Raw genomic sequence first — 13,517 nt, 5'->3', positions numbered from 1 at the left:
AATATAGAGGGCTATTCAGGTCACTGTAACATAAGCACATTGAGCTTGATTCATTTACCCATACTGAGGATATCTAAAAGATTTACACAGGTCTCGCAAATGTGGCGCGGCACCTGTTGGAAGTCCCGTGCCATTCTGGAGCACCAGCTGAAGGTTAGGCAAAGTTGTATAGAGGATAAATGTGCTAGACACCTCCATGTCCCACTTGGTCAGCTGAGTGACCGTCCAGTCACCACTGACTACATTAACTGGATCTCTGTATTACAGTAGGAGCTTAAACACAGTCATTGCCGAAATATGGAAATAGGCGTTTGGATCTTGAAGTGAATCCTGCTCCCCCCTACTCAAAAGTGCCTCAGCTAATAGCTACATTACAATTCTATCAGCTTGCGTTTTTTCACTTCAGGTGTATTTTGGAGTTAATTCTCCATCAAATATGACTAAACTGAACAAGTGAAAGACTTATGTTTTAAAGATTAAATTTAATTAATATGGTGATGAGATCTCTTTAAAGAGGAATAGATTAAATGTTGTGTGTCCTTCCCAAATGTGAATTAGTCCCATCATCAAATGTAGATCCATTGTCTGTATTAACCTGCAGTTTACACTGATTCTTCCTGATTTAAGCTAAGGTGCAGCATTCTGGGTGCAAGAATTGCACTGCACTGAGGCCATTTAGTCTCCCCTGGGGACAGTCTGTCAGGACAGTAGAGGAACCAACCCCAAAACAAAATACAGCTGTACTGACTGGCATGGACAGTGCCATGCTGGCTTGCGCTAATTTTCTTGATGCCTTCCCTAAGTCACTAGTGATAGGAGTTAACTGGAGTTTGATAGAATTAAAGCTGCTCTCTGATTTCTACACAGAGTATGCATAGCAGAAGAAGTGTCCCTTCTCCTTCTGGTAAACTTTCATATTACTATGAAATAAAGAAATTATATCTTGCTCAGAAAATCATGTTAGCTGCCAGTGTGAATCTAGTCAAGAATGCTTTGCTTTTGATTTGTTTTTTATGTAATAAGCACAAAAAAATGAAAAGGTTTAATTTGGTAATACAGCTAGGACTCTACTTATCTGATGGGCTTTCTGTTTCCAGTGCTGACCTAATACATTAAAAAGAAAAAAATATTTAATTTCTTAGTCTTGTTTCATTAAAAGAGATGTCAGCTCAAGAGTAAGGATGACTATAACCAGTATCTTTAGATATCAGGGAATGTAGTTCTAAAGCCAATTATCTCCAGAAAGATTTGTTTATTATTTGAGGTAATTTTCTGAGGACAAGTGTTATCAAAGTCACCCACACTGGGTGCCTTTGAAAATAGGGGTATTTGTAATAGTTTCAGTGTTACGCAGAAGAATTTAGTCAAATGATAACCACTAGCAGGGGTTACCTTAACTTTGTCTTGCACAGGAGGCATAAATTCTGGTAGAGGTGCCCATGAACAAGAAATTTTTATAAGTCTGTGCTTCATCTAATACTTTTCACCTTGTGGAATATGTACAAAACATACAAGCTTTGTCTCTTGGCAAGTAATATCTGATCATGACCTGCTGCTGGTGGTATACATATGACCCAAAGGTATGAAGCAGCTTCCTTCAAAGAAAACTATTAGAGTAGCTTTGCTTTTCCATTGTCAACAGGCTTTAGACTTGCATTGCTATTGCATGTGAAGCTGTTAAAGTTAAATGACTGATATGATACACCAAAAAACCAAGAAACTAGGGAGTTAAGCTGTTTTGTAGTAAGTAAAGCACCTCCTACTCTTCACCCTACCTCCCCACCATGTTTCACTGTGATGCATGGTAATTGTAGTTCAGTACTACTCCTAAAACACTAGTTAGGCACTTGGTATTTTTCATCATACTTAATGCACATGGCTTACCACCACCATACTAGCTTTGCAGACACTAAACATCCACAATAGTTCATGAGTTACAGATGTTGGGGTGAAAAATAATCCAATAAAAGCATATACTGAGAAAGCAGGAAGGGATAAGAATAAAGTTTGTGCCATACAGTTGTTGGCATGTGGTAGCTGTAGTAACAAGAAGAGGCCTAATTTATGATGTCTAAACGAAATACCTAAGATAAGAGTGTAATTTCCCTTTGCAAACACTTTCTAACTAATTAATACAGGCTGGTTGCCTATGTAACTGGTGTTCTTTGGAGAAGTCTATGGCTGACGTATAATTGATTTGTGCAAGGAAATGCACCCTGGTCCAGAGCAAGTGATGGAAAGTGGTTTATATGCAGACTGTGCAAGTCTAGCATTCTTTGGAAGGAATTTGCTGTCTCTGTATATGGCTATAAAATGTGGGACCTGAGCAAATTATCTTCTCTAGTCAGTTTTCTTCATCAAGAGAACTGGTTATTTTCCTCCAGGCTAGACTTGGGGAGCAAACTGAAATGCATTGTAAATTATTGAAGGACCAGAGCTGTGGAGCAAAACTACAGCCAGACCAGTCTGATAGTACAGACTATACCCTAACGTCCTCTATTTCTTCAGAGGGGGAGTGGTACAGCTAAGTTTATGACACAAGCCTGTCTGATGCTTAAAATTAAATGGGATGAACCCAGGCATGAGTACGTTTCGCAGATAACGTTGAGAAAGCAGTATTAACATATAGTTTTGTTATTGCTTTCCGTTTATTTCAGGTGTGGTAGGATATAGTAATCCTAATTGTTCCCTCATCAAGTTCTTGTATTTGAAATTTGTATCTTTTTACAAGGTGCCACAGTTAAGCATATTAATAGGTGCAGACATACAGGTGGTAGATCGTGTGGAAACACTGACCATACTTATGTATCAGGAGCTATGTGGCAGTACCCTTATTTGCTTTAGGATAAGAACTGATGGAAAATCAGCATCTGGCAAAATATTTTACTTCTGGCTGTGTGTCTTATTTTGTATGTCCAATCCCTTGGTCAGTATCATGTGCATTTAGCCCTCTCTTTGATTAGTCAAGTTTTTGCACTCCCATCACTCTTGTACTGAGCTCTCCATTCAAACAGGAATCTGTGTGCCTGGCTTCCACACAAGTAAGGACAGTTACATGGGTCTGGTCTCACTTAACCTATGCCAGTCTGCACATTCCCTCATTCAATGAGTTAAGTTTTGCATGGGTAAGATGTGGATTTTAAATTCTAAGATAAATACTGAAAGGTATCCCCATTAAAACAGATCTTGAATCTAACTAGTTACTAATAAAGCTTAAGTTAAATAGGTTGTCACTAAAAAATAGTGTTCAGCAATGAAAAATGGGCTTCACAAGGAAGTACTTCAGCCCAAGTCCAAAGATTCCCTACAGCATATTTGTTAAGAAACTAAATAAGATTTACATAAAAATATAGACTACCTAAAACCTTGTCATGTGTCCATTGTAGGTAGCTGTGATAGAACCATGGTATGAGGGTAAAGAAATGAGGTACAAGGTATTAGAAAGACCAGTATAGGCCTTACAGCTTTTTTTTTAGATCCTGCTTTTGTTCCCATGTATCTCAAATCAGTCATGCATTTGTTTCTCTAACTTTATATTCTTTTTAACACATTGATTCTTGAATGCTCTTCAAGATGCACCCTTCCATGTTTGCCTTGATGATGACCTTTACTGTCTGTTTGCAGTAAGAAATTGCCAGTGGTTAACTAGCTTCTCTCAGAAATACAGTATGATTTCCAAAAGGCTTGGTAAAGCAGCCATGCTCCCTCTTGCCAAGCCCACTCTAGGGCAGCTACTTCAGCATTTACTTTTCCATCCAAGTAATAAAACATAACTTGGTGTGAAAATTCCACACTTGGTAGTAATCTCAGAAAGAAATGTGGATTTATGGTCCTTTTAAAGTTCATTTTAGAATACAACCCTAATTGCACTATCAGACACCTGTAAAGTAACAAATTTTGTATGTATCGTTATACTGTAACTGTTAAAAGTATTTTAATGTGTGAGGTTCTTTGCTTGTCTAACTGTCTGTTTTTACTGTAGCATTAAACAAGCATTTTAATTCCTATTTTTGTAGTGTTTGGGAGGTTTGCTGGGTCACTTACGTAACAAAGTACTTTGATCTAATCTCTAGAATAGAGATTAGTCCTTTGTGCCAAGTCGGATTTTCATTGTATAATGTCCATTGCTGCCAATGAATTATGCTCAGCCTAGACTTCCAGTACATTAGAACAGACATGTTTGCTTTTATTTGGTTATTAGTCTCTTCTGACAATTATTTTAAGAATAGAAGTTCTGTTGATCATGGCAAGGTAGTACATAGTTAAAGAAGATGACTAATAACAAAGAATTGGTTTGACTTTCTTTTATTTTTGGAGTAAACACATTTGTATGGAAAAGTCACTGGCAAAGATGATTAAGAAAAATAAAGATAGGAGAAAAATTATCAGTTGGTTTGGATTTTTTTCTAGGTTATGCGTTCCTCCTGTTCCAAGAAGAGAGTTCTGTTCAGGCCCTGATTGACGCCTGCATTGAAGAAGATGGAAAGCTCTATCTATGTGTTTCCAGTCCTACCATCAAGGACAAGCCAGTAAGTAAACAGTAGATGGCCTGCAGGCTATAGCTGCCATCTGTCTAAAGCTGCATTTGAAATGATGACGATGAAAATAATCAAAAGCAAACTACCGTTGGCAGAGCTCAACATCTGGAACAGTTGGATGATTTTAAAATTGTAGTGTTTTGAATTAATAGGATTAAAACAAAGCACCGAGACATGCTAAACTAATGGGGTTACGACTGACAGTTTATATAGGCTGATGAACATATATCCACAATGTAGTGAAACTGAAAGTAGCATACTATTTTCTTTCCCAATTTAATAGGTTCAGATCCGTCCCTGGAATCTAAGTGATAGTGACTTTGTGATGGATGGTTCCCAGCCGCTTGATCCTCGAAAAACAATTTTTGTTGGAGGAGTCCCTAGACCATTAAGAGCTGGTGAGTATAATCTGTGGCTATTCTTAAAAGTAGGAGATTATTGGAAATAATTTGAACCATTCATACTTTTGTATAGTTACATATGGATAGGTATAGATATATACATAGAAAAATAGAAGACTGTCATGATAGTTATAACCACAGTACAATATTCATGTTTTCTCACATTTCTCTAGTAACTGTTTTCATCTGGCTTTGGCCATAAGTCACTGTTCATCATTGAGATTTACTGGAAACTGTTACATGTCTAAGGCTGTAAAAAAGATTTTGATTATACTAGCAAACTGTAGTGTAAACTATGTCACAAAAGAGTTCGTTTTAAAAATAATGCTATGAAAACTTCTCTGCCATGGTCCATGAGTATGTGGAGCACTATTTGTACTTGCTTGTCATTGTGCATTAGTTACTCTTCTACTGCTATGACATTGCAGTTACTCTTGCTAATACGGACAAAGCAAAAACACAGGTGATGAAGGAGTAGGAATAGAGGAAAAAAAGGAAGAAATTCAGAGAGCTATCATAGTCTGTATGGCACAACACTATATGAGATTGCAGGACTCCTTCTAGACTTTTGTCAGAGTGCATGAAGGAAAAATGAAATGTTTCTGTAGCTGTAGAAATGGTTGATCTACAACCTGGGCAGTCTGCTTGTGAGATTGACTGCAGTAGCCTTTTACAATATTTTATGGTGGCCTTCTAGTAAGTAGGTTGAAGTGAATGTTGGAAGTAGAAGCATAACATACAGTGGTTCAAATCCCATCTTCTATTAGAATGACTCCTGGACTTCATCAGTCTTCCATAGTTCATAATGAATTTTATACTTAAAGAAAGATGAGCTATCAGATGGAAGATGTAGGAGAACCAAGAAGTGATAGTGCAAATTTGGGGTATAAATAATCTTAAATTATTCTATCTTGGACCTGCAATGCTCAAGCTTTTCTGTTATTTTACTTTTAAGACTGTACTTTTGACTGTAGTACAAGCTCTGTAAATGAGCATAAACACAGTATGTTCCAACTGCAGATAAATTTTTCTTCAAATTCAGTCCAAATACTCCAGATTACTGTGCTGAATGTCTGTGATAAATTTAATGGATACATTCTTATGTTTAGCTTTCAAATGCCCTGTATATGTGAAAATGAAACTTTTTATGGCATTGTGAAATAAGAATCATGACTTCACAAAAGCTGTAAAACTTTAGGAGACTTTTCAAACAACTGTTAAATATCAATGACTGCTGAGACCTTTATACCTAATACAGAGGATACTAACTCTGAAAAAAATAGTATTTTTCCACCTAAATGAATTGCAAAACTGAATTCAGTATAAAATTTTACTAGAGGATTGCTAAAATACTTGATCTGTAAAATTTGGGATTTTTGTTTCTATGAACTTCAGTATCTATGGTAAATGTAGCACTGTAGAGATAATCAAGCTCTGTGTGGCTGATGAAAAAGATGCCAACTACATCTCTAAATTCAAGTAGGACATAGAGTGTTAGGACAGCCAGTGAGCATGTACCAAGGAATTTGTGGCACATGGATATATTTTATACAGCTTACATTCCATGCCTGCCCAAAAAGTCTTTTGCTGTAATCTCCTGAAAAAAACTGCCCTGGAATTTCAGTTCCAGGTTATCAAGAACTGCAGGGACTTACAATTCCATTGTTCCTTGGATGTATGTACCCCCAGTATGAAAGATCTCTCTGCTGAGTATTTCATAGCTTATTTAATATGTTTTTATATTTCTTGTTATTATTGTTACATCAACTGTTGCAAAATTAATTATTAAATTTAACTTTTCTAACATTTTAAAATACAAGTATATTATAAAAAGTTTGTTCTGTAAGAACAGTTTAAATGAACATTATTTTGTTTCTTAATAGTGGAATTGGCTATGATCATGGACCGTCTCTATGGTGGAGTTTGTTACGCAGGAATTGATACTGACCCTGAGCTGAAATACCCAAAAGGTGCTGGACGTGTTGCTTTTTCCAATCAGCAGAGTTATATTGCTGCCATCAGTGCTCGGTTTGTTCAACTTCAGCATGGCGATATTGATAAACGAGTAAGTTATACAGAAATTAAAAAAAATAAATAAACATGAGAGTGATGATCTAGAAAGGAACTTCTCGGGGTGTGGTAACATTGCATTTGATTTGCTTTCATGCCAGCTTCTACATTTCTTTTAGTATTCCTGTAACTCTACTAGTTCCAAGAGCTAAACCGTGAATGCCCCCAGACGAACAACATGCATTCCACAGAGCAGCAGTTTCTTCCTTGGACATATGTTAGACCATATGTTCTTTCCATTCTGGAGTTCCTGGTTTTGTTGCATATGGGCAAAGGGCTTGAAAATCTTTTTCTCTCCCTTGTTCTAATGAAACCAAATACTGTGATAATTCCTCTGTCATTCATAGGAAACTCTAGTATTCATGGGTTTCAGATTAGCTTTATATTTGCAGCTGCCCTTAATTTCAGCCATAATTGTCAGTGCTCAGCGCTTCAGAAAAATCAAGCTCAACACCTAAAATACTAAATGTCTTATCCTTTCTGTTTGAGAGAGTCTTCTAAGTACTTACTGATGTACATTTCTGGTTGCTACAGATGCTTATTGCTAGCTAAAGCAAAACTAACTTTCAGTAAGAAGAGTAGTCCTCTTCATTGCTCCTAGTTAGAAGTATAAGAGTAGTAAAGAAAACTGGCATCTAAATTATGTCAGTTTTAAGTGTCACTAGTTTTGATGTCAAGAGCTGCAGAGGTAGTCACTGGTATTAATAGATGTTCTTTAAAAAAAAAAAAAAAAGTCTTAGAGGAAGAAGGATTGAGTAAGTAAAGTAGTTCAAGGTCCAGTCTCCTCTACAGATGAAAGACATGGGGAAAATAAGGTAGTATGGTTAACAAAAGTCTGCTGTAGGGAGGTAGCATGTGCTTCTCTCCTTTCAAATAGACAGAGTAATACAGCTTTACATCTGTCTTTCAGATACCAGTTGCCTAGTGAGCTGAAATCCCCAAACAGGGTCCTTTCCAGAGGATGAGTGGGTCTGAATGTGGGTAGGAAACTAGGCTTCACGTTAAGATGTGACGGCTACCTTTTTCTGGTGGGATTGCTGTCTTTGTAACTCGCAGCTGACTTTGACTAATTTAGCTTTTAGCTAAATTTAGCTAATTTAACTTTTTAGCTCTACCTTTTGGCTAATTACATAACAGGAAAAATGGCCTTGACACTGTGACTGCATGAAGGGAAATAGAACTATTAATCATTTTGCATTTGAGTATTTGGACAAAATGGGAGTAAGGTCCAGAATCCAGAACTCCTTCTAAAGAAAAGCTAGATGGGTCATTTAGCTTCAGAATTGGGTATAGCTTAGTGTGTTTCAGGAACCATCTATAGTGCATTTGGCTGTGAAGTGACCTAACTTTAAAATCAGAGGTGGATGGTTGGGTCCCATCCAAAGTAGTTCTCCCTCCAAGGTGGGAGACATGGACTTGAACCCTGTAAACTAGGAGACACTTTTATCTTGGTCCTCCTCTTCCCATGGGAGTGTCCTTTGCAGTAGCAGAGCATGTGGTAGACTGGCAGTTCCATCTCATAAGAGAAAGGCAGGCACGAATCTGCCTTTGAAGGCTGCATTTCCAAGTACGCTGGTTTGTTGTTTTGGTTTTTTTATGATAGGTCACCAGTGATTTTAAGGGCTCGTTGGATGCTGAGCAGGCATCTGAAATGGCAGTGCTTGCTGTTTGCAGAGAAAGGGATATAACTTGTTAATGTGTGATGTAACACTGAAATACTTAAAAGGGGGATGGGCAGTAAATCTCCAGTAAAACAGTGGGCATGTGCTGCAGGCCTCTTGGAGCTCGGACAGGGAAAAAAAACCACAAAATCTACCCCAAATACTAGATTCAGAAGCACAGCATTTGAGTTATATCCATGAGACTTAATTTATAGAAACAGTAGTCAAATGATTTCTTCAGTCATGATTACAAAAAAAAAAGGGAAGAAAATAGTATAATTAGTATCTGTAGATAATTATTCATGGGCTAGAGAGGTTGGGGGAGACAGAGAAGGAAGATCTATGCTTTCTCTTTAAATATCTGAATCCTCACAGTTTCTTTTTTGGTTGTTATAATTTGTGTTCTTTCTTTAGTGTTGCTTTTTTCATTCTTGAAAATTAATTTTCTTGACTCAAGTATTCTCTTAAATCTGGAATTTTGGCATTTTTATTAGCATCCTTGGTTTTTCTTGTATTTAAAAATGTGTGCTACTCCTGAGATGTTTCACTTGCAAAATACAGCTATGCCAAATCTAAGTATTTTAATAAATTTATCTTTAAACTTCTTTATTTCTTTCAGAGGGTTTTTAATCTTTATTTTTTAAATCATCTTCTCTAATTAAATCCTATGGTCAGTCCTTATTATTTATATAATTTTGTATATTTATACAACCCAGTTATTTGTGTTATGGAGGAGTAATAGAGAACACCCTCTTTTTAGGGAACACCTTAACTCTTAGGTGCTTCTGAAAGTATGAAAAAAGCTATTTTCAGAAATAGGTTTTTGCTCCATGGAGTTATACACTGCCTTTTCAGGCTCTGAAAATACTCTGAAATCAGTATTACTGCTGATTTATAGATGAGCAAGCAATTAGTATAAATCTCTAAACCACTGGTTTTGTAAATGAGGAAGATAGTCCTACTTTGGGTATTGCCTTCATCTGAGATGTCTGTGTTATGCTGGCCAATAAAGCAACATATTGCATATTGCACTGAAATCTGAGAGGCAGGCTGTTCTCCTACCCTTTACCTTAGTCTAGCCTTTCTATACCAGTTATATCCAGTTTCTGTAGGTCTGCTGTCCTTTCACATTCTTTTCATAACCAGTTTTGTCTGTGTAAAAGTCTTTTTTCATTGCTAAATTTTGCAGTTCACCTGTTTATCCTTCTGAACTTCAGTTCAAAGTATTTATAGCATTTTTTTGCACATACCTTTTCCTACCTTAATTGGAAATCTCAGTGTCACAGTCACTTAACAAACATTGTCTGTGATCTTAACTTCTTCCTTACCTAAGTACTCTGCAGCTTCTCTCCAGTTCTTTTGATGTGTAGATATGTTTAGTTTCTCTTAACAGATGTTTTTCTTCAGTAAAGTGCTCCTTGTCCTGTTTTAGCATATATGAAAGCTCAGCTCCAAACATTTCCTTGAAACTCATTTTGAGTTTCAGCTCCAAACAATTCCTTAAAATGTTGTTAACTTTCATATGTCAGCAGTTTTCATCCACTTCATGTAAATACTTCTATTACCCAAAGTGTTTCTCTTAATACATTTGAAATCATCTTCATACCAATCTTGGTGCATTAATGCACCGAAGCTTGAAATATATGCTGCTTCATGCTTTCAGTAATTCTGAACCACGAACACAGTTACTGCATAAGGTACCTGTTTAGTGGAAAGTTTGAGTGTAATTTGTGATAAGGCAGGTCATTGTAGTGAAATAAGAAGTAGAGCTTGTACTGAATATAGATTGCTGGAAGAAGCATACTCTTATTCCAAACACAGATGCATTTGACATGACGAGTATGACCTCTGCTTCTGAAGCTAAGAGCATGAAGACTATTCTGCTGTAAAACTTTTGCGTGGGTAGCTGTATGTGTAATTTTTTTCCTCTGGAGACAAAATGGAAAAAATAGCATTTTAAAGTTCTTATTATTTCAAACATATTCTGCCTGGGTAAAGTACATAAAGTCAATGTCTATATGTAGCATTCTTCTCAGATAATAGTATCTCAGAAAAAAAATCTCTTACGGTAGTGAGTTTTAGTATGAACTGGAATAACTCTTTTTGCTAACAAAATGCAGAAAATACTATCTTTAAAAGTGAAGAAAATGTGGAAAACAACAATACATTCCTTAATGATGGAGTCAACTCATTTTGTGTTTTATTATGAAGTTCTTCTTCCTGTCTGATCACAGTCTGTAACAGTTCAGTTACGCAAAGACATAATGCAAATTTACCACTGGACTCCTGCCACTTTTCCACTCTGGCAGTCAGATGAGTTTGGGAGAAAGAAACTGTGTAAGACAGGTGTTTCTAGCAGTCTGTAGACTTGCAAAATGGTGTTTTAAAAATATTTTCAGAAATACATTGAATACCAATTTCTGTACAGCTCAAAGCCACAAGAACGGAAAAGTAATAGATGACCAAAATCTGTAACTCCAAATTTGACCATATTTTAGAAATGGGGAGTGAATTTATGGGGAACAGGAGTGCTAAAAGATCTGTATTCCAGCCTGCAGAAAGTACTTCTAATTTGCACACAAAAGCAGTACGTGCAGAGACTTATTTTTTAAAAAAAGGTTAATGTATAAATGGTTACGTTCTTCTAAGTTCAATTATTTTTTGCTAAACAGTATAGAATTGGATGTCATGTAAATTTGGGAGCTGATGAGATTAGTTGGGAGACCTCTGGGCTTTTTTGCTTGTTTTGTACACATACTTCCATATTATCATTTGCCAAGAACATCCTTCCAGAATAAATTACGGGAGGTTCTGATGTAGCTATTTATTACATATATATAGTGTACTTCTAAAGATCTGCCTTGAAGTGTTCTGCTTACTGTATGGATAGATCCATAGCTGATAGATAATAAAGAATAATAACTGATTAGTTAGATAAAGGCATTAATATGTCTGATTTCATACTTCTGTTTGCGGGTTTTTTTAAACCAGAAAAAACCTGAATGTCCTCGTATAACTTTAAGTAGGAATAGGTATTAACTAGAATCGTTTCTGTTTTATTCCAACAGGTGGAGGTAAAGCCATATGTGTTGGATGACCAGATGTGTGACGAATGCCAGGGTGCACGATGCGGTGGAAAGTTTGCTCCTTTCTTTTGTGCCAATGTCACTTGCCTGCAGTATTACTGTGAGTTTTGTTGGGCAAATATCCACTCTCGTGCAGGACGTGAATTCCATAAGCCATTGGTAAAGGAGGGGGCTGACCGCCCACGTCAGATCCACTTCCGCTGGAATTAAACATGGTGAACCAGCATCTACATAAGGAAAGAAGGGTGCATGTGGCTTACTGTGTTTGAAGATACTGACATGCAGAAGAAATAAGTGCATTCTTCTGCTTTTCACCCCAGCTATCAATACATGCATCTTTATCAGCAGCCAAAACACTACAAGCCTCTTGTTTTTCACCAAAACCCTACATCTCAGGCTTACTAATTTTTGTGATATTTTCATGTTAAAATAAAATGTTTTTTTGTATTTTCTCCAAGTTATTTTTATATGTAAAGTTAAAACTAGATATGAGAATGTTTTTGCGTAGGGGCACACAGTCTGCTGCTATATTTAGTGGGTGAAGCGTGCACTTATTTCTAAACATGGGTTTTTAACTTCAAGATCTGCCCCAGTAATTTACCAAAGGTAGCAAAATAGTGAAGATGGAATATGTCTGCTACAAAAAGCTTATTTTTATTGTTGTTGCTATTTTCAGTGTATACATAAACTAAAAATTAGGGTTGATTTTTTGCTCTCCATTTTGACTTGCAAGAAATAATACCTCAAGATAATCTGATTTATTAGCTATTTTTAAACATTTTTAATCACAAGCTGTATTAGCTTTGCTGCTATATAGGTGTTATGTGTAATGCCACCTATTAATACGGGATTGAAACGTTTAAGACACACTGCATTACAGATTAAATGCAGGCAGCACAATATGGCCTAAACTGCCATAGTTTTAGAATGTGAAAAAATTGCATGTTTACTTACCTGTATACACCATATGCATGCACTAGAACTATTAATTAACAAGAGGTGAGTTATTGCAAATGTTCAAAAAAGGCTCTCTTGAAACTAGGTAGCATGAGCAAATTTACAAAATTTGTTACAAAAAACAAACTTGCATGCATTATTGTGACTGAAGTAAAAAAATGTCCTACATGTGTACAATATGCAAATTAGTTTTAGACTAGAAAGTGCAGCCATTTTGTGACCTGGTCAGTAGTGGAATTCAATTTTATGCAGACTGGATGTAATATTGTAATCCCTGTGCAATTCTGTGATGTGTGCTTCTACTTAATGTGGCGTGATGTAGTATAGATACAAGTTTGAGTAAAAAGCTAGCATTTAAAAAATTCTTTTAAGCCCCCTTGATTGTTCATGGTTAAGATTTCCTCTACAAACCAAAGATGGCCAGCACACTGCTAACCAGTCACCAAATGTGAAACCCATGACAAATGCATACAAAAATAGACTTATATAAAGAATGCATAATGCTTTAGAAATTAAATCTAAGTAAAGTCAAAATGGAGAAGGTGTAATATACAGACGGCTAGTTGCATAACAAACTAAATTTTACCTTTAAGACAACAGTGAAATTTGGCTTAAAAACTCTTGCTTACATGTTTGACCTGTGTGCGTTGTGGTCTTCTGTCAAACTGGGGTCACTGTTGCATGAAAAGTAGCTACTTGACAGTCAAGGATAGTGTTTTTATTTTAATGAAGGAGTTCTAGTAATGACATTGCTTGCAGATTTTGAAAAGCAAACGTAGTTAGGACAGAGGCAATATTTAACTG

At 36.3% G+C, this 13,517-nt stretch overlaps 1 protein-coding gene across 2 annotated transcripts in view; it reads left to right on the top strand.

Annotated features, from left to right (window-relative positions):
- The window catches only part of CPEB2 (cytoplasmic polyadenylation element binding protein 2), a 56,690-nt gene that overhangs the window by 40,984 nt on the left and 2,189 nt on the right, over positions 1-13,517 (top strand). For both annotated transcript variants that reach the window (XM_069793376.1, XM_069793383.1), the window contains 4 exons: positions 4,411-4,529; positions 4,822-4,936; positions 6,823-7,004; positions 11,739-13,517. The exon at positions 11,739-13,517 is cut by the window's right edge and continues 2,189 nt beyond it. In XM_069793376.1, the coding sequence (XP_069649477.1) occupies positions 4,411-4,529; positions 4,822-4,936; positions 6,823-7,004; positions 11,739-11,966 (644 nt within the window). In that variant the 3' untranslated portion in view covers positions 11,967-13,517. The remainder of the gene's footprint in view (positions 1-4,410; positions 4,530-4,821; positions 4,937-6,822; positions 7,005-11,738) is intronic.

The sequence above is a fragment of the Haliaeetus albicilla genome, chromosome 1, assembly GCF_947461875.1.
Source record: "Haliaeetus albicilla chromosome 1, bHalAlb1.1, whole genome shotgun sequence".
Lineage (NCBI taxonomy): Eukaryota > Metazoa > Chordata > Aves > Accipitriformes > Accipitridae > Haliaeetus > Haliaeetus albicilla.
Note: the sequence above shows the minus strand (reverse complement) of the source record. Positions and strands in the feature narration are given on the sequence as shown.